This window comes from Orussus abietinus, unplaced genomic scaffold (genome assembly GCF_000612105.2).
Source record: "Orussus abietinus isolate OABI.00-Male unplaced genomic scaffold, Oabi_2.0 scaffold85, whole genome shotgun sequence".
In the NCBI taxonomy this organism is placed as follows: Eukaryota; Metazoa; Arthropoda; class Insecta; order Hymenoptera; family Orussidae; genus Orussus; species Orussus abietinus.
The window spans coordinates 344,951-371,071 of record NW_019394405.1 but is presented as its reverse complement, the minus strand read 5'-3'; the positions used below and the strand labels follow the sequence as shown (position 1 = coordinate 371,071).

General features: G+C 40.3%; 1 protein-coding gene and 1 long non-coding RNA gene across 16 annotated transcripts in view; one reads left to right on the top strand and one right to left on the bottom strand.

The window, feature by feature from the left end:
• The window catches only part of LOC105697150 (plasma membrane calcium-transporting ATPase 3), a 236,565-nt gene that overhangs the window by 54,152 nt on the left and 156,292 nt on the right, over nucleotides 1-26,121 (bottom strand). For 8 of the 15 annotated variants that reach the window (XR_001103784.1, XM_012420222.1, XM_012420221.1 and 5 more), the window contains exons 1-8: nucleotides 6,577-6,781; nucleotides 6,239-6,479; nucleotides 4,288-4,565; nucleotides 3,818-4,012; nucleotides 3,384-3,610; nucleotides 2,982-3,117; nucleotides 2,743-2,877; nucleotides 1,039-1,074 (exon numbers count right to left, since the gene is read on the bottom strand). Coding sequence is in view for 14 of the 15 variants with exons in the window: in XM_012420222.1 (XP_012275645.1) it covers nucleotides 1,039-1,074; nucleotides 2,743-2,877; nucleotides 2,982-3,117; nucleotides 3,384-3,610; nucleotides 3,818-4,012; nucleotides 4,288-4,444 (886 nt within the window). In the remaining variant the exon portion in view is untranslated. Of the gene's footprint in view, nucleotides 1-1,038; nucleotides 1,075-2,742; nucleotides 2,878-2,981; nucleotides 3,118-3,383; nucleotides 3,611-3,817; nucleotides 4,013-4,287; nucleotides 4,566-6,010; nucleotides 6,188-6,238; nucleotides 6,480-6,576; nucleotides 6,782-26,121 lie in introns of those variants that run through there. The other 7 variants (XM_012420214.2, XM_012420213.2, XM_012420215.2 and 4 more) reach the window with 4 other exon arrangements.
• Nucleotides 6,911-8,634, top strand: LOC105697152. The gene is made up of 4 exons (XR_001103785.1): nucleotides 6,911-7,069; nucleotides 7,190-7,305; nucleotides 8,118-8,300; nucleotides 8,511-8,634. It is a non-coding gene; the product is annotated as an uncharacterized LOC105697152 (long non-coding RNA).

The window sequence follows — 26,121 nt, the reverse complement described above, 5'->3', positions numbered from 1 at the left end:
TAAATTGGATCATGCTATTTAGAGGGAACATTTTACTCTCATGCAAGTTTCTTACTCTTCTATTTCCCTTGTTCTGTAATTTCGCATTGTAGAATGGGTTTGTTCCAGATTATTTCTTTTTATGTGAAAAGTACATTTATCCTTTTGTTGATAATATTTTGTAAGTCACGAGGAATCAGGCCGGGTTAAATTATGCGAACTAATCCTCCATTACAAGCATGACTCGATGGATTGAACATTAAAGATACTTCTCAGCAAAGAGGAAATAATTGAAGACGAACCCACCATAGACCAATGCGAACAAGTTTAATTTATGAGTCGAGAGCCTTGATGAATCGCTGTGTCTGAAAGTAAGGTGCTACCTAGTTATAAAATTAGTTAGTAAAGTTAACGGAGAGTCAGAGGTAATGACAGAATCTAGTTAGGGTTGTACTTAGATCTTAAGTGATTCGCTTTGAGCCAATATTAGGCGGACGGACGGACGGAAGATAATCCATTAATAACAATGGCCGCCTAGTACAGCCAAGGGATTCACCATCAAAATGCAAAGAAACAGAGTTTCACTAACATTACGTGTGCAGAAAACCATCACCATCGACAGATCAACAGGGGTCAAGTACACGAAAGGATTTGATGGTGCAAATTAAAGCCAAACGATTCATTCAGTATTGTTAACAACACGTTGGGGTAAGAAGACAACAGGTTGTAGGTGTGATACAGGTTGTTAGAGTTATTTTAACTTGTGCTTTAAGTGACAATTTAGCGATGACCGCGGACTGTAACAAATGTATTTAATAGGGACACCACCGCGGTCGCGGTGTGTTAGTGAGATCGAATGAGAAAGAGAAAGAGAGACTCTATCGTCGCGAAACAATTATTTATTTACAGTTTAAGAGACGCCGCATCACGAGGAAAATGAACGAACAATCTATAGAAAGTAGAAGACCTGTTTCTTTCAAGACTCTTGAAAATAAAATAGATATGTAAATATATATATATATATATATGTGTGTATATATATTATTTTGTTTTAATCACCTGGTATAGACCTCTTCTTCCGCTGCTTTTTAGCCTCTAGATAAAAAAGTGGATGCAAAACAAAATTGATTAGCAATCCTTGTGAAGAATTTCATTTCTTTTTACCAACAGCAAATTGGGATACGCCTCTTTTCGATATTTCTCGAGATCTCAATGTTTTTATCTTTCAATGTTTAAACTAATTGTTGTTACTGTTGATCTTGCAAAGGATATGAAAGGGACACGAGATGGGGAACATATACCTGGAAAGATCTAAACGTAATGATTGAACTGTTTTATGAAATCAACGAATTCAGTGCTTACCTTTAAAATATTACTTTCTATTTTTATGCAATATGCGGATGGCTTACGTCGATTTAAAGAATTAATGGTAAGATTATTTTTTTAGAACATTTAAGTTACAATCGAAATAATGTAGACACGCGAACGGAATGCAAAGGAGTCCGTTTGCATTAATTGAGCAATGAATTCGACGAGTACTTTCCAGGCTGTGTGAGATGAGGAATCACAAAAATAAATGTATACTGAGGATTTGTGCGTTGTAATTTCAGGAGTTCACATATTTTCCATATAGCGGTTTCAAAACTTTCAAAGTGATAAAGTGTATCGTTGTATTGGAGAAAGATACCCATTAAGGTAAAGGTAAAAAAATATATAAAAAAAGTAGAAAATGGAAAGATAAGTGAACAACTTCAAATTACACAAAGGAAGCACTATCATTGTAATGTATTGTAATCCATACAAGTATTCGTGATATTTGACGTATACATACAGAACACGTTAATTGGTTAACGTATAAAATATAAGTACCGACTTATATCCCAATGAATGTGTTCTACATAAGACGTTTGTGAAATATTTCGATTGAGTACTTGAAAAGCTATAGTTCGAAATGTAATCCTTAGAAATAAGGCTTCTCAGATTTTAATGGACGATACATAAGTAATATCTCTCTGAGTTGTATATAGTTCAATGTGATAGCGCAATTAGCAAGTTACACATATATTAGAGTTAACAAATTATACAGATTAGTATTCGAACTATAGCGTTGGGATTTTGATTGCTGCGTCATTCGATACTTGCGTGCATGACCTGTTTATGAAGGCATGGGGGGTCATTCTTTATGGAAAATAGCACAATGCAGAATAGAGTCCGATGTAATTGAACACAACCATTCAGTTATATGGGATGAAATACGTTGAATTTCTTAATTCCCAATTGAATGTTTTACTGATCATTTCCAAACTAATTAATACTGTATATTGTTTTGTCATCTAAATGTTGGGAGTCATGGAAAATTGTTCTAGAGCATTTGATTCTTGCATGAGCAAGTGATCTGTGTACGTTTCCTATTTAGTTTCAGTAATTAGTAGACAGCAAAAATCCACTCTAAAACGTTGCAAATACATGCCAAGAAAAACGGGGTGTAAAACACGACTATTGTCAGTATCAGATAAAATCGAATCACATCAAAGTCAAAATCATGCGACCGGCTAGCGGTTCACACTTCGTTTTGTGTATCTTTAAAATGGCATGCCATGTAACCGTTCATCCGCTACTCCTTTAATGTAGTAATCGGACGTGTTACCTATATTCTACTTTTGCAACATGACGGTGATGGTTATGAAATTTTCCAAGACTGTCATATATATAAGGAGTGGCGGACACTAATCCGACTCGCAAACCTGCTAATCGAAGACGTACCTTTCTTCATCTTCTTGATTTCCTGTTCCTGCTGATCAACAGCAGCACCCAATAAAGTGAAAATAATACCAGCTTGCGAGTTCACGCCAACAGCAGTCACCAACATTTTCCCTGACCCTTCCATCACGTGAGTGCCTAAATTAAAATGACTCGATTGCAACCAATAATCTCGTGATGTACTATATGAATGGTTACAGAGCGTGATTGTTTGTAACCATTTCGTCATTATAATTACTTACCTGAAAGTACCATTGGATCAAAAGATTCTCCCTTTTTGACATGATCTGACTCTCCAGTTAAACTGGATTCGTCTACTTTTAGATCGTTGCTTTGTATGAGGATTCCATCCGCGGGCAACAGATCTCCATATTTGATCTGCATTGTTAATAATCACGAACACATTACACAGGCGAATTAAAATAAAATTAATTTTTGCCTTTGCCCAATTTCTTTTCAAACTGATTATGTAGGATTGAATTGCTGATATTGGAACAGTTCACGGTAAAGCAATATGACTAATGAAATAGCAAGTGAGAGCTGTATTGCCATAATACGTGCACCACTTTACGAGTTCCTCTTTGGAAAAAAAAAAAGACAAAAACTGGAAGTACACAAACGCATTTACGTAGTTGGGTACATACCTGACATATGTCGCCAACAACGATGTCAGATACAGAAATTTGTTTTACTTCTCCTTGCCGAATGACGGAGAATTTATGTTCCCCTTCTATCCTACTCTGGAGACCCCGGAATTGTCTTTCTTTAGAGTAGTCGTTGGAAGCCGTCACTATTACCACCAGAATTACAGAAAGCAAAATTGAAAGACCCTCGATCCAACCGTATTTAGCTTCATCCTCATCGACTAAAGCTGAAATAAATAATAAGGTCTTTCATAAATGAAAACATTCCTGGACTCGATTACATTAATGGTACGATTTCTAGCAGGTTTGCATTTGATGTTATTTCCTAGAAGAACAAGGTACAACCACACCAGGATAAATACGTGGTCAGCGTAAGCGGGGTACAAATACTAAACTGGGAAGTGAAAGTAGGAAAGAATGTAAGTAATACATACGTTTCTCCTCGTCCGCTGGTTGGTAGAAGCTTAGCCCTAACGAAACCAATGCAGCAATTTCCAAAATTATTAATGTTACATCCTGCAGTGCTTCCCATACTAATTGTAAAAACGTTTTTGGTGGTTTTGGAGGTATCATGTTGGAACCAAATGTGTCTCGCCTGTGTTGGATATCCGCCGCCGATCCACTGAGGCCTATTGGAATGACAAACACGTTACTTATTTATACATGCTTACATAACATTAATAAACAAACTTTCATTTTCACTAGTGAACATTTCCGGTGGCAAAGAAAATCTAAAAACTTACGGTGAAAATTGTGTAAAAAAAAAAAAGAAGAAGAAACAAACAGTGTTACTATTCTTTAAAATCTAGTTCCACTTCTGGATACATTTTTCATGATTCTCCTCTCATTCCGGATACATTTTTCACTCTCAAGATATGTCCAATGAAGTTGAACCCTAACTTACCTTCACTAGGTGAAGTGTACAACTTTTTACATATCTCCTGCACACCACCATAGCCGTTAATTTTGTTGACACCCTCGCGACCCCGGTGCTCCATGAGCTCGCGGAGCTGCTTGAGGGAAATCCCATATTGGGCCGGCCGCCCATCTATCGTCGCCATTTCGCCTCGTTCGCCAACGTTGGCTTACGCCAACACTGTTCGGCACCTTCAAAGTTACCAAGCCTACTTTTTCCTGGTCACCAATGCTCCCTTAGCCTCCAAACGGGTAGAGGTTCGATAGCTGAAATCAGAGGAAGAGTTGTACAGTATGGAAACACATTCCAAAGAAAATTATACATCATATGTGCATATTATACACATTCGGCATTATGATTTTTCGTAGTAAACAAGGTAATCGTTAAATTTCATTATTTATTTTCAATAGATAATAAAGGTATCCAAAGCGGGTGCATAGGACATTTATATTAATTTTTTTAAATCTTACTAACCCGACCAGAGTGAACCTTATGCGTTTGGGTATCTAGGAACACTTGTTAGATCAGTTGGACTAACCTCGTCTATCACGTGCGATATGTAGCATTGTCGTATACGAGTCTAATGAAATTGCCTAATGCCCGGTAACGCACTCTAACTTAGAACCATTAGACGGGTATTACCCAATTCAATGCTAGATGAATGAGATGTTAGACACCAATCAAGTGCAGTTATATACCCTCTACTGTACAAAGCACTTTATTTTCACCACCTATTTCTTCTACCTTCGGTAAAGTGAAAGCTATACTTTTATTATAAAAGAAACTTAACTTAGTTTTAACTGCACATTGTACATGAAATGAAAATAATTGAACCTACGGTTTACATTGTACCTTATGGTACAAGATCTTTTGTTGTTATTGAGCTTACTCAATGGCATTCTATCAACGAATGAAATTGTAGAGATTTTGTAGTTATAGATTAGAGAACAAATGTTTGCAGGGAACCTTCAAATATTCTCAGAATTAAAGTCCGAGTCACTGAAGATAGGATGAATAAGCTTGTCAGCATTTAATTTTTAGAAGCGTGCGATAGGCCTCTCTTGTGCAAGTATCTTTAATAGTGACTATGAATGTTAACAGGGGATGAGTAAGGACAGAGTTACTGGGGGAATGAGTTGAGGAGTTAAGTTAAGAATGATGTAATGACACAAAGATTGATATGCAGAGGAGACCTTTAAGAAGAGGTGAGAATTAGTCATAGGCAATGTAAGTTGCTCATTTTATAGGTAAAGCTGAAAAATTGGCACAAGCTCTCTGGAAAAGGATGACACCATCACAGTGCCAGTGTCACTGTCAGAGTAAAGAATTACCTAAGAACATACGTATATCTAAATATGAACCATACTTCTTTACATATGCTGCACCGACGAACCACCCAGTGGCAACTTACATATACACGGTGTTCCAATGTTAAGATAATAGCGTCCAATCATTATACAACCGATTAGAGAATAATCAAATAAAATTCAAGAGTTTATGAAATAACCACTTAACGTCAATTATAAACTAATTAGTTCCAACTCTCCGTGAACACCCAAATGTAGATATGCGAATGATGGGTACTTTCACAGAGAACACGGATTTCAATAAATATAGAAAGTCACCAATATCGACCAACGTCTAAAAGGCCTCAAGAGGGAAAGCGACGAACCAAGATGCACACGAGTTAGACTTCAGATAAAAGACGAACCATAACGTCTCGGCCCATTAGCACCAATTTGTTGAAGCTTCCAGCTACTTGGCAGGGCATGGTAGAAGACACAGTAAACACAGGAAGTATTCACACGAATACGCACACACCGAGAGACCATAGACACCATGGCAACTCGATTAATCGAGTGTCGATGCAGCTTGGTCCACATCGTGTGCCAGTTCAGAGGTCAGCTAATCGAAGCCAGCATAAATAAATGTTGCATACTTGAGTGCGTCGGGACGACAGACCAATATTAGCATCGCGCATCCAAAAACGGTACGGTGTTCAGCAAGGTTCCAGGAGCGAGACGTAGCGCGAAGCTTGCTCGAAGTAACCAGATCACCAGGAGAAAGGGTTCCGGTCGCCGGTGTCACCGTGTCCAAAACTGAGAGGTTAGGTTTCAGAAGCCCTGTTTTTTCGGAGCTGGGCATAACCGGAGTACGCCAGCTATCGCAGGCTGCCACCGCTACAGAAAGAACGCCGATAAGAGAGTATCCCATCGAGTAGGAACGTTGGAGAGCAAGGTCGCTTTCGCCGTCCTCACTCCGGTGGAGAGAAATTACCTTACGGCTATCCTCGCTATCGTCGAGGTGTCCCGGGCCGCGTCGACGACGCGCGGCACTAGCGGTAGATCATCGGAGGAACCACGACCCTGTATCCTTCATAACGCTCTCGAGCAACAGCGAACCGTCGCGAGAGGTTATGTGAGCTGCGCGACTCCCGTGATGGACACGATGGAGCAAACTGACTGGACTCAGGACAGCGCCCGTCGGCCGACAGCGCGTACGGCCTGTCGCGCGGCCAACTCAAGCGACAGGTGAGGTTAGGTCTCGCGCGACGCGCGCACCGCGCCGCGTCGCGTTGCCCTCTGGCGGCGCACGGCGGTACCGACTAGCGGACGCTTTCCCGGGCGAGACCCGGTAAGGCGGCTCGGCGCACAATGGCCAATTTCGCTACTTCGGTAGAACCGGAGGCGGTGACTGCCCACGGGTAGTATGGATCGCTCGACGGTCGGGCGATTTCCCGAAAATGCAATTCTCCCTTGAGCCAAACCACGTAAGTACGAGAAAATTTGAAACGATGCAAAGGTTACGCACGGGTAATGTGGTACGTACGTCCCGAATGGTGCGAACGGATCATCCAATTCAATTCGTCGTTTCTCCCCCGCTATTCCAGGAGTGAAAGATTTACAAGTCACGGCGAATGAGAAAAACAGCAATGAATCACGAGGAGAGAAAATGCACGTAGTCCGCATACAAGGCACGTCTCGACGCTTATCGATATTGGATCTGGTATGAAAATCAATACGACTCTTATATTTACCCCCAAAAATAGTGAGAGGGTCCTATATCGGTGAACTCACGGAAAATACTTATTTATATCTTCAGAGCTTATTACATATGAGGTAAAACTACGGGCGCTTATCTTGAATAATTATTACCGACGTTAAATGATTCATTTGTGCCCAGCAAGTTTCCTGATAATGTCGCCTTTCGAACCAGTGCTGTGTAGGTCCTTTGCTCGCTCGGTACAATTAGCGCCGTTACTTTACTACGTGTCGGACAGTGGGTCAAACGCGCGGTTGCGTTGGCAATTTTGTCGGATGCAGAATCCCCTCTGAAGCTTCTATTAATAACTTTATTTGTTCGGAATAAAAATACCCTTTCTAAAGACGCTGGCCGTCCCGCCGGACTGGTAAAATTTTCCCACTGTATAGCGAGCCGGCGTGGTGCGGGTCGCCTGCCGATCCGGACCGGATATAACCGGAGTGTTCCCGCTCCGTCCCAGGGGCGTTAGGTTAGAATTTATCCGCGTACGCGTCCTGTTTCCTCTAAAAGGTTACTAAAACAATTCTTCTAAATGTGCCTACTTAAATTATATTAGTACTTTCCAAATTGACCGTTTACCACGTGATCGTCCAACGCTACAGTTTCTCCAAACTTGTTCAACCGATGCAAGGAGATACCTGAAATTTAAAGAACTGAATACGCGTGGATAAATAATTGAAGTAGGAGGATATTTCATTTTAAAAATTCCTCATTTTTTTTGCTTGATTTCTTCTCTTTTTGTTCAGTTGGTCAAACTTTCATTTCTTTCTTTACAGTAATGTAGAGAGTGGATTCCCATTTCCCCTCCCACTTCTGAAGTTTGGATCCTTGGCGTTAAGGTGATATAAGAGGGTCATTCTATATATCAAAATGCGAAATTATTGATAAAACTTTTTTTCAAACGGTGCACCGAATCATTTGAAAACTTCAGCACGTGATTATGTTGTATTCCTCAAACGGTACGTGGGAATAAAGATCACAATTGAACTTTCAAAGACTGAGCCATAATTTAAGAAGTAATTTAAGAGGCCGAATAAAACATACATGACAAACAAACATGGGATAAATAGGCTTATTCTTATTCACTGAATTTTCATCAAACATCGAATGGCATTTAATGCCAAGTTGTCTTACAAACCGTCCTGGACTGACTAAATTAATTTTTTCAGGGCGAACGGTAACCTGCGTGTCCCTTTAAGGTGAAGTGAAACACGTCGAGGAACTTGATCAACGTCGATAAAGAAGATTTTTCTAAATGCCTACGTTGCCGACGTTTGTTTTTATATTGACAGCTGTATCGAATTATATTGGGCATTGTACTAAATGGCATACTCCACCTGTCATTTTCGTACAATAATTATNCGGACAGTTTGGTCTAACACCCTTAAAACAAAGTGTTGTATTCGAATCGACTGATTTGAAGGGGGTTTCACTTCACCTTAATCCCGACGAAGAATTATGGTCCTGCGACATGTGTAAATAGCTGGCCAAACGAGAGGCATTTTCACGCGTGTTAAATGGAGTACATGACGGAAAGTGTCCGCGGGATATTTCCACCTCTCAGCGAAACCAACAACGGGAGCGTAGTCTCCGGGCGTTGTCGCGTGAAAGTAATCACGCCTTTTCGCTCTTATCAGCCGGCGCGTCGCTCTGACGTCAATCGGCGCGGCGCTCCCGGCCCTCGCGGCGCAGGTGAGCTTCCCGTGCGACGCCAAGCATCGCGACGCCGCGAGGCGCAAGACCGAAGTAGGCGACTCGCGATGGAGTGTGTCGCTTTAAAAGATTCCTCCTAGCATCCCGGCTAAAGTGAATGGCTGCGACCTTAACCAAGAAGTGCACGCTAACAAGTCCACGCGTACTCCGAGCGCCGCACGCGAGTACGCGAGTGCGTGAGCGAGCACGGCTGCGCGCGCAGCTTCAACGCTAGGAGCACCGAGAAAGATGTTCGCACTATTCGACCAGGCATATAGTGATTTCTACATGCATCTCTAATTGATATTTATTTAATGCAGAGAAAGTAAGAGAGAAACCGCCCGAGACGAACCACTCACATCATTTAAACGTTAAGCACTAAATGACGTTGCTGTTGTAGACAGTCGTTTGTCGTGATCTTGGAGATGCTCAGTAAAATAGTTGTAGTAACGATTCTAGACATATCGGTATTGCAATTTATGTCTGAAGTTTTATGGAACACTTGGAATTTTCCGCGTGCATGCGTGGGATGCGAGATATCTTAATCATATAAATAGATACAATTTCCTTTTCTGAAATAGCGCGTGTATGCTGTCGTTGTTTATATTACTGTAACTTCACTTATAGCATCAGTTGGTTGAACCGCTAAGGTTTTTCTTCTATATCTGAATATCTATGGTATGGGCCTTTTAAAACACCCGCCGTGTAAAAAAATGACATGAACTTGTCGGAGATGCTATTGCGACTGTTGATTTAAGGTGAAGTGAAACACGTCGAGGAACTTGATCAACGTCGATAAAGAAGATTTTTCTAAATGCATACGTTGCCGACGTTCGTTTTTATATTGACAGCTGTATCGAATTATATTGGGCATTGTACCAAATGGCATACTCCACCTGTCGTTTTCGTACAATAATTATAAAGAAATCGAAGTCAAACTCCAGAAATCCCCCGAATTCATGCTTTCTGGGGGCCTAATTGACTGCAGAGGGACCCCATGCGCCATCTGTGATTTTCAGGTCAATTAAATTTTCACTCTGAGACCTCATATTCCCATCGTTTTGGCATAGAAGCGCATAAAACAATTTTTTTGCCTTTATCCCGTTCATATGCGAGTTTATCGATTACCAGAGTGTTCTAAATTGTCGTAAAATTATCCTGACCCTTTCGATTCTCATATCAGAGCCTTCGATTATTGTATATTGATCGAAATATGAGAGCTCGACGCCATTTTGGTTCTGGTCTGGGCTGAGTTAAAAAATAAAAAAAAAATCCAAATGTTGAATGTGTCAGGACAACTCTTAGATGATCAGGAGTGATGTGTCAAAGTTTCGGACAGTTTGGTCTAATACCCTTAAAACAAAATGTTGTATTCGAATCGACTGATTTGAAGGGGGTTTCACTTCACCTTAATAATGGATTAACACATGGATATTCATATTTGAATGAATAAGTATTTCATTCTGCAACCGAGTACGTATTCGGTTGCACCCAAATACGCATCCGTTAGAGAGAAAGATTTATTTTCGTTGAATTATTTGTCCGCCAGTTTCTTATGTGAATAAATATGATGCTTAATAATATAAAGATTTTTGAGAAGTCGTACTTCAGATAGGAACAGATTTCTACAGATGATATACGTGAGCATAAAACGTAGAGCAATCTAGATATGGGGAAGATACGCGTGTCCCCTACAGCATCGCGTAAATATCGTAAGGATGGTTCAAGTGATTTATGGAATGTATGCAGATATGTATACGCTATAAAAAAATCTACGTAAAATTCTGAATTTCCTTGGAAAACTTGAAAGCTTGATGTAAAATCTTAAAAAGTCTCTAAAACTGATAAGGTAATTTTACTTATAGTATTCTTTGACTTTACAGCAATTCCTCGATCTTTTCCAATATATTGCAATATGTTTTACAATGTATATTAAGACAGAAGTTTGTCAAACCAACGAAACCTACTTAACCAAATTAGATAAGCTAACCTTGATTTCGCGAACTTCGGTTAATTTCATATTTAACCCGATTTTCTTTAGCTACAAGATGATATTAATAAATAGTGTTTTAAAGTAGGAATTAAATGATGTCGTAAATTGCCAAATAAAGAGATTGAGATTAGAAAGTAATTACTTTTTTAAATACTGTCATACATTAGTGAAGTCTCTTCGGCTAGTTTTGTGCATATGCTTTGTACGGACCATTCGAGATGAAGTTCTTGTAAAGACAGAAATTCCTCATCCTGCAATAACATTCATTGGGCCGTGCTAACGAAACTTAATCCCAAACGGAATAAATTTAAAGTATAGAGTAAAAAGAATATATAAACAGTAGGGTAAAGTTGGGTACATTGTCCCGAGTTTACAAAACAGCCAATAGAAATCTTTTTGGCAGGGTATTACAGTAAACGAATTCATATTTCAATTATCCGTGAAATTCTGCATGCAATGTACACACATAAAAATACATAAACGCTATTCAACACGGTAGGCATTCAAATAAAATATTCCTTACAACGATACAAATTAAACGGCGCATGTAAATTGAACCACGAGGTCGGTAAATTGTCCTCTCCTATTGTAACATGATCTGATAACTTGTACCGTAGATAAGAAACCGAGTCAGAGGAAAACATAAAACATATAAGTGAAATTTGTAAAAGAAAATTGTTTACATAAATCATATTTTACTACCTAAAAAATGCATATGTAGAATTTAGTACATTTTACAATTGGCACATTTTTCTTTTAGAATAGGTTATCTAATAGTTCCTTGTGCATGTAAATTGAACCACGAGGTCGGTAAATTGTCCTCCCCTATTGTAATATGATCTGATAACTTGTACCGTAGATAAGAAACCGAGTCAGCGGAAAACATAAAACATATAAGTGAACTTTGTAAAAGAAAATTGTTTACATAAATCATATTTTACTACCTAAAACCGCATACGTAGAATTTAGTACATTTTACAATTGGCACATTTTTCTTTTAGAATAGGTTATCTAATAGTTCCTTGTGAACATTAAGAAGATCCGTGAAACTGACACGTGAACATGTGCGAAATACCCGCGTTAAACATTCAATCCGAATGACTATAATTTGAAATAAATGATTTTCTTTGCAGGGTTCGCAAGAACGGAATCTTCGAAATAAGCCGGGCGGACATCGAAGGACATATCATTCGGGGCGAAACAGCGAACCCTCCAATTGATTTCTCCCCGTCAACGAAACAGGGGTGGATCCCTTGGTCGCCGTTTCCAAAAGACATCCTTCCACCTCCGCGAGGGAGAAAAGAATTCCAGGGAACGATTCCCTCGATTTCCCGGGCTTCTCGGACACTCCGATCGATACTCAATATAAGTGCAAATTTTCGAGCTTTCGCGGTACCGGGCGTGAAAAACGACGGAAGCGGTGAGTCGCGCGTTATTAACGGCAACCCGTTCGATCTTGCCCTCGTAGCGATTAAAGCGTGCATGTTGCCAAAGGCCGAAGAGGCTCGCTTTTACAATCTGGGCCGTGAACGCGTTCCAAAAGAGGAAACCAGAAGTCACCTATCGGTTCAGTCGTTACCGTCGAGGAAGAAACAATCTTTAACCAAAGAAAGAAACGACTAGTTGTTTTAAGGACACCTCGGTCTCATTCCAGGCCATTCATTTAGGTCGACAAACCCTCTCTCTAACAAGGAAACATTCCCAAGTGTCCGCCCCCGATCTTATTGATTTTCATACATGTTGAAGAACACAAAAATCTAAGAGACACATGTTTTTTTATATCTGCAATGGTCCGCATTTAAGGGGTGAAACAACCCCCCAAAGTTTGGCAAAAATTCGATTTGTATAATAATTTTCATAGAAGCAATGGAGGGATTTCGACGAAACTTGGTATAAACGTATTCCGTATAAGGACGGTGAAAACACAATATTGTCCAGCAATGCTACACCCTCCAAGGGGGTGAACGAATATCGCTAATTCTATTTTCGTAAAAACAGTAAAAATCCAATTTTACCGTTTCACCAAAGAGATTGTATTACTATTTGGAAACGGGTGATGACTGCATCATCGGATCTGTTGCGAAACTATTTTAGTCTCTTAATCTTTATTTTAAATTTATTTATAAATAATTGCATGTTACGAAAACCAACGACATTTTGTGGAATTAGCACGTTCACAAGATTTATATACAATGAATTGGTCACGATATAACCCAATTTAGCTAATCGAAATATACCCGTATACCACCTACATTCATTGTTTACAACCGATGTGTAAATGTTTATTGGCAAAAAGCAAAAAACACGTATTTCTTCATTTTTTGTGAGCAATCATATACCGTAAGTGGAACTTAAGTAGGAGTGCTTGTTTAATAGATATTACAAAAAAATATCGCCTGAAGGGTAGTTCACCCCCTTGGGGGGTTGTAGCATTGCTGGACAATATTGTGTTTTCACCGTCCTTATACGGAATATGTTTATACCAAGTTTCGTCGAAATCCCTCTATTGCTTCTATACAAATTATTATACAAATCGAATTTTTGCCAAACTTTGGGGGGTTGTTTCACCCCTTAAATGCGGACCATTGCAGATATAAAAAGACATGTGTGTCTTAGATTTTTGTGTTGTTCAACATGTATGAAAATCAATAAGATCGGGGGCGGACACTTGGGAATGTTTCCTTGTAAGACGATAAAGTAGGTTTAAATAAAACGCAAAGAGATCACCATTTCGATAACGGTTTATAACGTGAATACGATTGGAGAATTTCACTGAGGTCTCGAGAATACCTTCGGATAAAGTAAACGATTCATTGTATTGGTCAACGAAGCTGGTACTTTTATAATCATTCCGACATTATAGTGCGTTAAACTCGAGCGTTTAATGGTCTCTTTTGGTATCTACACGTTGAGTTGATCGAGAGACATTTTATTGACTCTATTAAATTGCCGTTGATTAAATCAGAGTGTTCATAAAATCTGCGTGGTGTACGGATTTCAAGTGGTTTCTCGTTATTTCAATGAAATCGCTTTTTCCCATAGCACAAGGAAGAGGCCGCCTATAGTCTATTTCTAGGGGCCTATATATCTTCTTTAACGTTATCGTGCCACTTGGAAGGCCGCAAATCCAGAACGATGTTTGAAGAGTTCCGTCTCTTTCGTCGTGCGTCATTCTCTCGGGTTCCAAACGATAAAGCTTGACTACTGCGTTGAGCATTTTCAAGTTCCCATTTTGAATGCCCCCTCGAAGTGCAGATAATATACCCATCAGCAGTGCTGGGCATTATTCGATCGAATTAGTTCCTCGGTTAAGGGGTTATATCCAGTTGTCATCGGCGAAATTCAAGAATTTTTTCTCATAACTAAAATGCATTTCTTAATCGAAAACAGTGCGTAATTTCATAGTACAATTATTGAACTTAATATACCATTTCTTTTTGTCAAGATATATTAAACAATTGACGAGGTACGGCAATTCTCCGAAAAAGTTTTTTTTTTCTTGCGGTGACCACGATATCTTAAAAAATATTTCACCGATCGGCTTCAAATTTTTAGAGGTCATTCTACGCTTGGAGGATCGCCGAATGAACAAACAAATTTTCGAAATTCCCTTTTCTATCAAAATGGCAGGGGTTTTACTGGAAGAATCACTTTTTTCGTCTTATAACATTTTCATTTTTCCTGAATAAAACAGCAAGTTTTCATAGAACAAAAGAATCCTTCGTCCATTCAGCAGTCCTCCGTGTGCAGAATGGGACCTAAAACTGATCGATGAAATACTTTTTGAGATATCGTGGTCACCGTGAAAAAAAAAAACTTTCTCACAGAATTGCTGCACCTCGCCAATTTTAAAATATATCTTGACCAAAAAAATAATATATATATTAAGTTCAATAATTGGACTATGAAATCACGCTTTGTTTTCGCTTACAGAATGCATTTTAGTTATGAAAAAAAATTCTTGAATTTCGCACGATGCAACTACACATAACCCCTTAAGGAAAATAATCGATTTCTCTTTGCCTACGTAACGATAAGATCGACAAGTAGTTAATTAGAACTTAATGACGAGGGAATTATCTTGATATCGTTGAGAATTGGATCGATCCCGAATTATGGCGCTTAAGGTGAAGGACACGTCGAGGAACTTGATCGACGTCGATAAAGAAGATTTTTCTAAATGCCTACGTTGACGACGTTCGTTTTTATATTGACAGCTGTATCGAATTATATTGGATATTGTACCAAATGGCATACTCCACCTGTCGTTTGCGTACAATAAATATCAAGAAATCGAAGTAAAACTCCAGAAATCCCCCGAATTCATGCTTTCTGGGGGCCTAATTGACTGCAGAGGGACACTCTGCGCCATCTGTAATTTTCAGGTCAATTAAATTTTCACTCCGAGACCTCGTATTCCCATCATTTTAGCATAGAAGCGCATACAACACTTTTTTTGCCTTTATCCCGTTCAAATGCGAGTTTATCGATTACCAGAGTGTTCTAAATTGTCGTGAAATTGTCCTGACCCTTTTGATTCTCATATCATAGGCTTCGATAATTGTATATTGATCGAAATATGAGAGCTCGACGCTATTTTGGTTCTGGTCTGGGCTGAGTTAAGAAATAAAAAAAAAATCCAAATGTTGAATGTGTCAGGACAATTCTTAGATGATCAGGAGGGATGTGTCAAAGTTTCGGGCAGGTTGGTCTAATACCCTTAAAACAAAATGTTGTATTCAAATCGACTGATTTGAAGGGGGTTTCACTTCGCCTTAACTCTGGATAATGTTCTCGGTCAGCATCTGGGTAGAATTTCGGAAACATGGGAAGTTTCTGCGCAGTTTAGCTGATTCTTGTATTTGTTATCTCTCCATGGGGGTGACTCGGGGATGATCCGTCAACCGCCATGGTTGTTCGTCACGATAAGAAAGTCCAAGGGCGACAGGGTAGTAAAAGCGTAACGAGCGGCTCGATAAATGGAAAGCATCCTCACTATACGACATTCCCTACCGAATAAGGACATCGGACATTGTCGAGCTCGATTGTTCACCCTAACGGTAAACAGGTCGAATGCATTGTATCTTCAATTCTTATCCTTGGAAAATACCTACAGTAAAGTATTTAACACTAGGTTTACGGGCGTTTTTTATATACCTGTTTCTACGAGCACTCGTCAAATTGACGGGTAAACGAAAACGCGCATTTTCTTTAAAAAATCGATTTATTCAAATTAGGTCTGTATTAAACGACACTAGGCTTTACGTTTAAATAAATAATTAATAAGTAAAAAGTGCTTTTTTAAAAATTATCACGGAAATGATTGGAATGCTCGTCCTCTCATCCTCGGAGTCGGAACTAGAAAGAATGCGCATCCTTTTCTTGCTACGACACCCTTTCAAGAAGTTTTCCTCTTCACTATCCGAAAATCCTTCTATTTCTCCACTTTCAATGCAAACTTTCACTCTCATCTTCGCCCTACACTCACTGCAACGAAGCAAATATATATGGATCGTTTATGAAATTAGCTAGTCCGTCAATTTGACGGGTTTCGTAGAGATAGGTATACTACATACAGATTTTAATAATTAGAAGGCTTAGGAAAAAATAATTGAGTGTACAAATTCTTTGGATGAAATGATTAATTTACGATACAAAAATGGTTAAAATTAATGCTACGGTTTTTTCGGTATTTCTTTTTGAAGTTTGAATTTCGTCAAATTGACGGGTCCCGTAAATCTAGTGTTAATCGTGTCACCGGAATAACGGCCACATCAATGAAAAGAGAAAAGTACATCTTGCCAATACTTCCGCCGCACTAAATTCTACATTAAATCAATTGTTTATCAATTTATCTGTTAAAATTGAACATTTTTCCCATTGGTAATCGTAAATAAAGTACATTTGAAGTGATTTAAAGTCATATGGACGTTCGCGAGAAACAAAATGGAGTTGCTCGTCGCGTTATCACGAAAGAGACTTTCCCGTAGGTTACGAACGAAACGCCACGATCGATGGGTCGCAAAATCGCCTTCGATCTCTCACCGTTGACGTAAGGCAGCGTAACGACATGGACGACATTTTTCCCATGGGTAATCGCAAATAAAGCACATTTGAAGTGATTTGAAGTCATATGGACGTACGCGAGAAACTAAATGAAGTTGCTCGTCGCGTTATAACGAAAGAGACTTTCCCGTAGGTTACGAACGAAGGGTCGCAAAATCGTCTTCGATCTCTTACCGCTGACGTAAGACAGCGTAACGACGTGGACGACATTTTTTCCATTGGTAATCGCAAATAAAGTACATTTGAAGTGATTTAAAGTCATATGAACGTTCGCGAGAAACTAAATGGAGTTGCTCGTCGCGTTATCACGAAAGAGACTTTCCCGTAGGTTACGGACGAAACGCCACGATCGATGGGTCGCAAAATCGTCTTCGATCTCTCACCGCTGACGTAAGGCAGCGTAACGACGTGGTCTTTCCCTGTGCGAGAGAGACAGAGGGAAAAGAGCGCCGATACACTTCCGATTCCATAAATGGACGTCCATAGATATGACCTAGATGCACTAGCCGTAGCTGAGGTAACGGTAAAGACGGTCCTACCAGGGAAAAATGGAAAAAAAGAAGTAAATATACCGTGTCGATATTACATTTTATGTGGGTCGTTGTTTCCACTCACACGGGGAAACGAGAAAGCAGATATTCTTTGAAAATCGAGAACGCCGTGTAATGAATATATGGAATTTTATCAGAGTTATGTGGTGGAAATTCGTCAAGGTTTAGGAAGTAGCGACGAAATCGTTTTGCACGCGTGAATAGTACTCAATGATTAGTGGAATGAATTAAATAGGCTCGCAATATCGAAAAGTACTGTTAAATTTTTTACACATTCAATTGTAATAAAGAATTAATACGATGAATAGGGTTTCATTCACGATGATGTGACGATGGGTTCCTCTTTTTGTAAAAATGGCAAACATGGTTAGAGACCGAAGAAAATTAAGTGTATATCCTAATAACCGAAAATGTACATAAAATTGACGGATTTAGTTATCGACAGTTCTACAAAAATCGTATTTATACAGAGGTACTCGCGTTTCGTCGAATATGTGATAACCAGGATTGTCAATAAATAACGTATCTTTTAGTTTTTACGTTCGCTGACATCTAAAAAAAAATGGTTAATAGGTCTCATCGCATCGTTTGCTAATGCGTATAATGTCAAAACATTACCACTTCTGACAGTGACACTAATCCATAAAAAGAGTGTCCTACCTAATTAACGAATATTTCCATGCAGGTGTCCATAATCAAAGCGTACACCTTACAAATAACGCATACTTAGGTTTACGTAAAGCGATAAACGTTTTCCTCGTATTACCTTGTAATAAGATTCGGATGAGATATACTACCTTTGTTATTGAAGGATGAAACACGTAAATGAACTTCACTTTAGTTTTACCCTAATAATAATATACTCCTACTATAAATATACTTAAGGTTGAGAACTATAAGTAGCATACGTATATGTACTTATAGGTAATTTCATTGCACGTACCCGCTCCATGCCTAATACAAACATCCAAGCCTATACTGTGGCCCACTTAAGTGTTTGCAATTTTCTTTAGACATACCTTTCCGAGAAACTATCGAGCCCCACTTTTGCGGCAGCATATCAGAATCAAATGGTAGAATGAAAAGGGAAGTAGATCGTTAACGAAATAAGAGGAAGTGGGACGTCGTTTCCCCTTGGAAGCCATTCCCACTTATGAGCGAAGTGTTTCATACAACAGGCTGTTGAACCGACTTTTTCTTTTCGCCTCGAAACGATTCGGAACACCCGCGGAAGTTCCCCTATAAATTCAGCCCTACAGGCCACAGATCGAGAACAAAGCTTGCCGTCAGGATAAGGGTGAGAAGAAAGGGTTAGGCCGGATTCCGAGGTCCGGAATCTTCTTCTTGCCTTTGCTCAAACATCGGTTTCATTCCCCTTGAAAAGAAGGGGTCAGTATCGACCACTTCGTACACACGAAGGTTCCAAGCAGGTTCTATCAAGTCGGAATTTTTACAGTATTCATCCACGTGTATCGTACAGAACCACGCCCGAGATATGAGCCGCTCAGTGCACACATTGATTAACTCCATAAAACAAAAAGTTGAGAAATGCGATGAAGTAATGTAGATTCTTTTTTAAAATTCCTATTATAATGTAACTTCAAATATATAATGTAGAATACATAAATACAGTTATAGTTTTCATCTAACGGTATATAAAATGAATAAGAGAGAATGGCCAAAAAATAATCGTCTGCATTTTATATCGACAAATGTTTTTGCAGGTATTAAATTTCCTCCCCTATTCCTGTATGCCAAACCTTTTGTTCCGTTATGCTTTTGTAAATTTCGTGCCCATTTATCAGGATTACGACTTCTTTTCCTCCCAATCGATGTGTTTGTTGGGGAATTTGTACCGTTGCAATCGGATGAATCCGAGAAACACGATAAACGTCTTCTTGCCCCAGACTTTCTGCTGATAAATCGTATTGAAGAATCATCCCTGCTTTCCACATCCACATTGTTATTAGTTTCACTCATCTTGATTATAACGGTATAATATTTAGTTCTTTAAAAACAATCAGGGAGTAATGTTGAAAAGACCAAAAAATATGTAGTCCGTGTAATATTGGTGAAGTATACGGTAACATTCAGCGTGAGAGATCACTGTTATACTAACTACCGTCTGCATTGCGCTTCTTTCTATCTGTTTGCTGATGCGATTTTATTACTCATATTGTTGAAAGGGGGAAAGCATCTTCGGCTGTTTAAAAAAAAAAGCGTCGATGTACGGCCGCAACAGATAATCCAATAATACTATACTGCCAGGTATTCGTCTACGATTTACATTAGAGTATGGAGTTAATCAAAATGGCTTCTGAAATAAATTACTTATTATTCAATGCCCAAAAAAATTTTGCCGTTTAATGGTGTTAATCTCTATTAATCAGGAAAGATATTATAAATATAAAAAGTTATGACTATACCAAGTGCTTTGACACCTAAATTTAAGATTTTTCAAAAAGTGGAGTTAGTCGATGTGTGCACTGAGCGGCTCATATATCAAAATCCAATATATAAACGTACGATAATATGTAAACAAAATCACGGATTTTGCAAACATATTTATTTTCACCTACATATGTACCTATACGTAGATAATACTTTGTATCGATATCGTGCGCCTCGGAGGAACTTCTTCGAAGAAAGTTTCGGAGTAATATGCGGAGGAATAACTATTTTTTAAAGCTGTTTTTTTTTTTCTACATTGGATCGATTACCTAAACGGCTAAATTTATTTCACTCAGTATCCGACTTCCACTCCGAAAATGAAATGTTTATGTTTGATATTCCGTACCCATTGGAAAACACGAATTTCCCCTGAAAGGAAGGAATTTTCGTCGAAACTATTAGAAAGTACCCAAAAAAGTGCCAAGTACCAACTTCTCCAAAAATATAGAATCATCCCTAACTTAACTACAGCAATGAACACTCATTTCCCCGTATCCAAAAACAGAAACGATATCAATTAACGTTCATCTCCAATTGATCTCAAGACGGCGGATATCTGTCAGGAACATTCCCAGACAATTTGCTAAGAAAAGGCAATTGATCTTAATACGCAAACTCAACCCTGGACCCTCTTTTCAACACTCTCGAAAGCACGGTGACCCATTAAGGTAAACCGAAACCCCCCTCAAATCAGTCGATTCGAATAACACTTTTTTAAGGGTATTGGATCGAACAGTCTGAAACTTTGACACATGACTCGTGAATACCTGACAATTATCCTGACACTTTCAAAATGTGGATTTTTGAAAGAACTGTTAACATAGCCCAGACCAGAACCAAAAGAGCGCCGAACTCTCATATTTCGATCGATAACTAATTATTGAAGGCTTTAATGTGAGAAACGAAAGGGTGAGGACAATTGTATGACAATTTAGAACACTCTGGTAATCACGAAACACGCATTTGAACGGTATAAAGAGAAAAAAGTGTTTTATGCGCAGCTATGCCAAAACGATGATAACACGAGGTCTCGGAGTGAAAATTTAGTTGACACATAAATCATAGATGGTGTAGAGGTCTCTCCGCAGTCAATTAGGGCCTCAGAAAACATGAATCCAGAGGATTTCTGGAGTTTTACTTCGATTTCCTTACAATTATCGCATGAAAACGACAAGTGGAGTATGTCATTTAGTACAATGCCCAATATAATTCGACCTAGCTGTCAATATAAAAGCGAAGGTATTTAGATAAGTTTTCTTTACCGACGTCGATCGGGTCCCTCCACGTGTTTCACTCCACCTTAAGGTGGAAAAAAAAGAGAGATCTCGACGTGTCGAGATTTCTTTTTTTAGTACCAAGTACCAAGTACCAAGATCTGAACACGTCGAGATCTCTTTTTTGTCAAGCAGCGAGGAGTGCGGTCCGGAATTCGAATGCTGTGACTGCGCCCGTGCCGAGAGGGTCAAGTCGCACACTTGAAGGGGCTCGCGTAATGAAATAATTACGATTTCCCGAGGTTTAATTAAAGCAGCTCAGGCCTAGGTAGCGGTGCCCAGAGCCTTCGACGTATCGACCGGCGCCGCGGCGCCGCGACGCCGGCGAGCCGCGCGCGCAAGGACCGAGCATTGCCGAGAGTCGCTCGACCGAGTTCTCAAGCCGCTCTCGTTAGCGGCTCGATCTCACCTTTCTCGAGACCGCGTTTACCGAGTTTCAGGTTCAAGGATGCCGGCTCAAGGTGCAACATCTCGATATATACCGGTAACAAGTGTCCACGAGTACGCGGCCCCCGCCGCTCATAATGCATTCAAGCATTGCAATTCCGGTAGCATGCCGCAAGTCAAGAAAGAATAAGCGTGAACATAGTGAAGCGTCGGCAGCCCATCCGCGTTAATTATTAGTATAAACTTAATCTTTTATAATCGCTCGAGTCAAGGCCCACGGAAACTCGAGGTCCTTCCCACGTGTACCGAAGGACCCGAGCCATCCTCGAAAGGGGGGAAATCAAACTTGAGTCCGAGCATTCTCAAAGGGTCTCTTTTCGAGGGTTTTCGCCAAAGGTACGAGACGACGTCTGGCGAACAGATTCTTTAACTTTCTACAAATTCCGAAGCCCGCTTCTGGTGACCAGACGTCACTCGAGGGTTTTTTTCGCGAATCCGCGGCCGTTTCGCGGGTGCCTCAGAGGGCGGAAACCCTTCGGGAATTTTTCCCTGACAATGAGAATGCTCGACTCAAGGTCCGACTTCCTCCCTCCACCGAGTTGGAGGGAGAACTATGCATTCGGACACTTTTTAAGAATTTTTGTAAAAAGCAGATACCAACCGAAAGTTGCCGAGACAACATCGGATCTCAAAAACGTTGCCGAGTAAACGTCCAAAAAGTCCAGTTGCCGAGTCAACTGATCAACGTCGTAAATTCACGCATCTTCCCTTGTCCGTAAAGGAAATATAGTCTATTGTGTTACTAAAATCCGGAATATTTTCATTCAAAACGCGAAACCAGCTGCTGGCGGTTAATTCCCCCTTCAGTAAAACACTATTCGAGCCCATCTTCCCCAGCCCGAGGATTTACGACCCTCGGGGATTGACTGACAATCGCGAGCTGGTTTAAGGTCGCAGAACATATAGGTTTAGTGTATGTACAATTTTCAGTGGCCGCATCGAAGAGAACACCGTGCACTCGTTTAGTAGCTGCATAAAGGAAAACGTTTATCCATCTGCGTATATTCTTCTGGATGGTAAGACCTAAATTGGGCTGTATTAAAAAAGAAAAGAAAAAGACAGGTCGTAAGGTCCCACTAAGCGTGGTGGGTGTCAAGCAGATCGCGGAGCGTCAACTTGTCGAGGATGAAAGATTAACCATAACCGAGGCGGAAGTGACGCACGAGATTAAGTGCAATTCTAATAGGCTCCTCATCTTTTCGATGCGTCGACGCGTCGCGCTCTGTGTGAACTTCGACGCGCTTATTGGAGCGCCGGATATAAGGCAAATCATCTTTTTTTCTTCTACCCGCGATTCAGCTCTCGTGACAGCTTCCGCTGTAGCTCCACTTTTCTATGGTGGCGGCTTCTTTCAACCGATCTGACGGTGTTTCATCCGTGCTATATGGACAGGCCCTAATCTTATCCGTAATTCCCACAACTTTATTTCGTTACACGATACATATTTAGGTACTTCCGATGTCAACTTTGAAGGGAATATCGCGCGTTCATTTGGCAGTACGCAAAGGAAACAACGTGCCCACATACACGTCTAGATTTAGCGAGGATGGTTTCGCTATCTGGGTACTTTCAGTGTTCGAATATTTGGAAAAACAGACGTACCGCGTATCCAATTAGTACCGGACAAAGGAAAACATTGTTTTTGTATCTGGGTACTTTCGACGCCCAAATCGACGGGATGAACACGTATCCAATTTGCGCCGAGGCGAGAAAAAAAACGCCTCGGCAAAATGGCATTACACGTCCAACCGGGATTTTACTTGGCTAATAGAATATTTGAAAATAACTTAATGTTTTAATCATTGCCGTTTAATTATTTCCGTTTAAAGCTCGTGCAAAGGCAAAATGACGGACATGAATGTCGTGCGGAGATGGTACCGCCAATTATGAGGCAAAGGCATTCCGTCTTCTGGTATGTCTGCCAGGGTACAATAGGGAATCTAGTTACAGTCATTAAATTAATATCGATAATGGAGTCTTCCCGACAGCAATTTAGATTTCGTCCTGATCGCAATCTCGGAAGTCTTCATTGAGCGAAAGTTGGTAATTATACCTGTTTATGGGAGTAGTTGACACTGTTTTGCATGAAAAAACTACCGGAAGTGGCTTAATGGGCAGAAGAGAAACGACGTCGGTACTAGGAATCGTAATAACTGTAAATACGTTTAAATGCCAGGACTGTAATTTCCCAAAATGACGGCCATTATTCCGAAAGCGTTACGCGTACAAGCTGATACAAGGTGACGGAAAGTACCAAACCGGATGGACTAATACCGCATTATAATCGTAATATATAAAATAACCGTGAAGCGATACGAATTTCAGTACATCCAAAAAGACTTCTGCACAAAATGAATAATCTTAAAATAATGCCAAACAACCTAAATAATCCAAATAGACCAGAGACGATCTCGACTATCCGAGAAAAGCAGAAAACTCGACAATTCAAATAGCATACAAATAAACCCTGTACATAGATTTCCAGAATTCGTCAAATTGCCTCGTTGTACAGAAGAGACTAACATATGTAATAAACACGTAAACAAATAAGTCAGGAGATACATCGTTAATCGAAGAACCCAGATAAAGTCAAGGACAATTATAAGAAGACGAAGAACTCGAAACTGAAGGAAAAGTGGGAAGCCCGAGGAAAGTAGAGAGAGTCCAAACGTACCGTCAGAGTAACGAAGAGATCCGACTAAAAAAGAAACAAGAGAAAGAAGACCCCGAAGGGAGTCGAAGTCCAAAAGAATCGAACAACCCGAGGAAAATGTAAAACTCGAGGGCCTTCGGCGGGGACTCGAAAATTCCGAGGAGAATCGAGGGGAGCTCGCGAGAACCCGTGTAAACTGGCGAAGAGCCGGAAAACTCGAGGAGCCCGATAAAACCTCGGAGAACCTCGCGGTGGAAGTGCGAAGGAGCTCTCTTGGAACTCGGTCGGAGTTCACTCGACAACCTTCGCGGCTTCGAGGTTGGTTATCGCGCGGCGATCGATCGCGACCTGGCCTCCATTACCCCTCCGCCGGCCGCCGAGTCAAGATCGCGCCCGATCGCGTCTCGGAGGAACTCTTCCTCGCGAGGGCGGCGTTTTCGATTTGGAATGCACCGGTCCTTCGGTGCGTAAGTAACCAGTCCCCCGATTCTCGGGAAACGGCAGATGCGACCCCGATAAAACGCCGAAATAGCCCTACGTCCATCGGTGAGGGCTGCCGGGGCGATTCCGGAGTTATCGCTCCGACGAGCCCCCTTTCCCCTGGGGATCGTGGGCCTCCCCCCGAGTTTTCGCGATAACAATGCCCTAACGGAAGAGGGTGGCCCGGATGTTCGGGAAGAAGCGATCCCGTGTCTCTTTGGACCCGTCGAACCGAACGGTTTGGGGTCAATGCCGGCAATTGAAAGGAGCGATATGAAAAGAAAGGGATGTAGGCACCCTTAGGCCAGTGCCACGCCGTGTTTTCGTATCCCTGGCGAAAATGCTCCGGTTGACTGCTACGGTGACAACAATTCTATTCAAACGGAGCGTGTCGCCCTGTGCGTTTCTGCTCCGATCATCGCATCCTGCTAAGGCGGATCGGATCGGATTTCTGCTGGAGAGAAATTAATGGGCTTTATGCGTTTTAAGAGGAACGAACTCTTTAGACGCCCGAGAATGAGTCATTTTTTACGAATTCTCTTAACGGTGATAAAATAATCGCATCATTTTTTAATTTTGACATTATTTTATTACAACTTTTATGTGTTTAAAAACATTTTTGTTTTCTTTTTACGAAACAAAATGGCGGCGTCGTGGGGTATTTCTTTAGGCGTATTTTGCGTGACATCGAAAAGTACTGAAATTGTCATACTTTTTCTATCATACTGCATCTTTCTTCGTCCCTGGATATATCTTCATAAATTGGTAGGAGATGCCGTTTCATCTCTTCGCCAAGTAATAGAGTAAGATCTTCAAGATTTGGATCTTTGTTTAAAGCAATAGCTTTCTGCCACTTGCACCAGCTTTGGGCTCCAGTCGGGCAGTTTCCATGATTCGATTTCGATTTCGATTCTTCCTTTTTCCAGTATATTCTCAATATATTACACTTTCGAAATATGTAACAAAAAATCGATTTTTTGCAAATTCTAAAGGGTTTGCTCCCCTTAAAGTGATATGAAAGAATCAGCCTATATATATGTGGGAGGTCAAATGGTTGGTGAAATTCTCCGAATTGGGTGGACCGATTCGTTTCATCGAATTTTACCGCGTGAATATGGAGGACCTAAAGTAGATCCTGAAATTCATGAAATTTCATTTCTCATAAAGAATTAA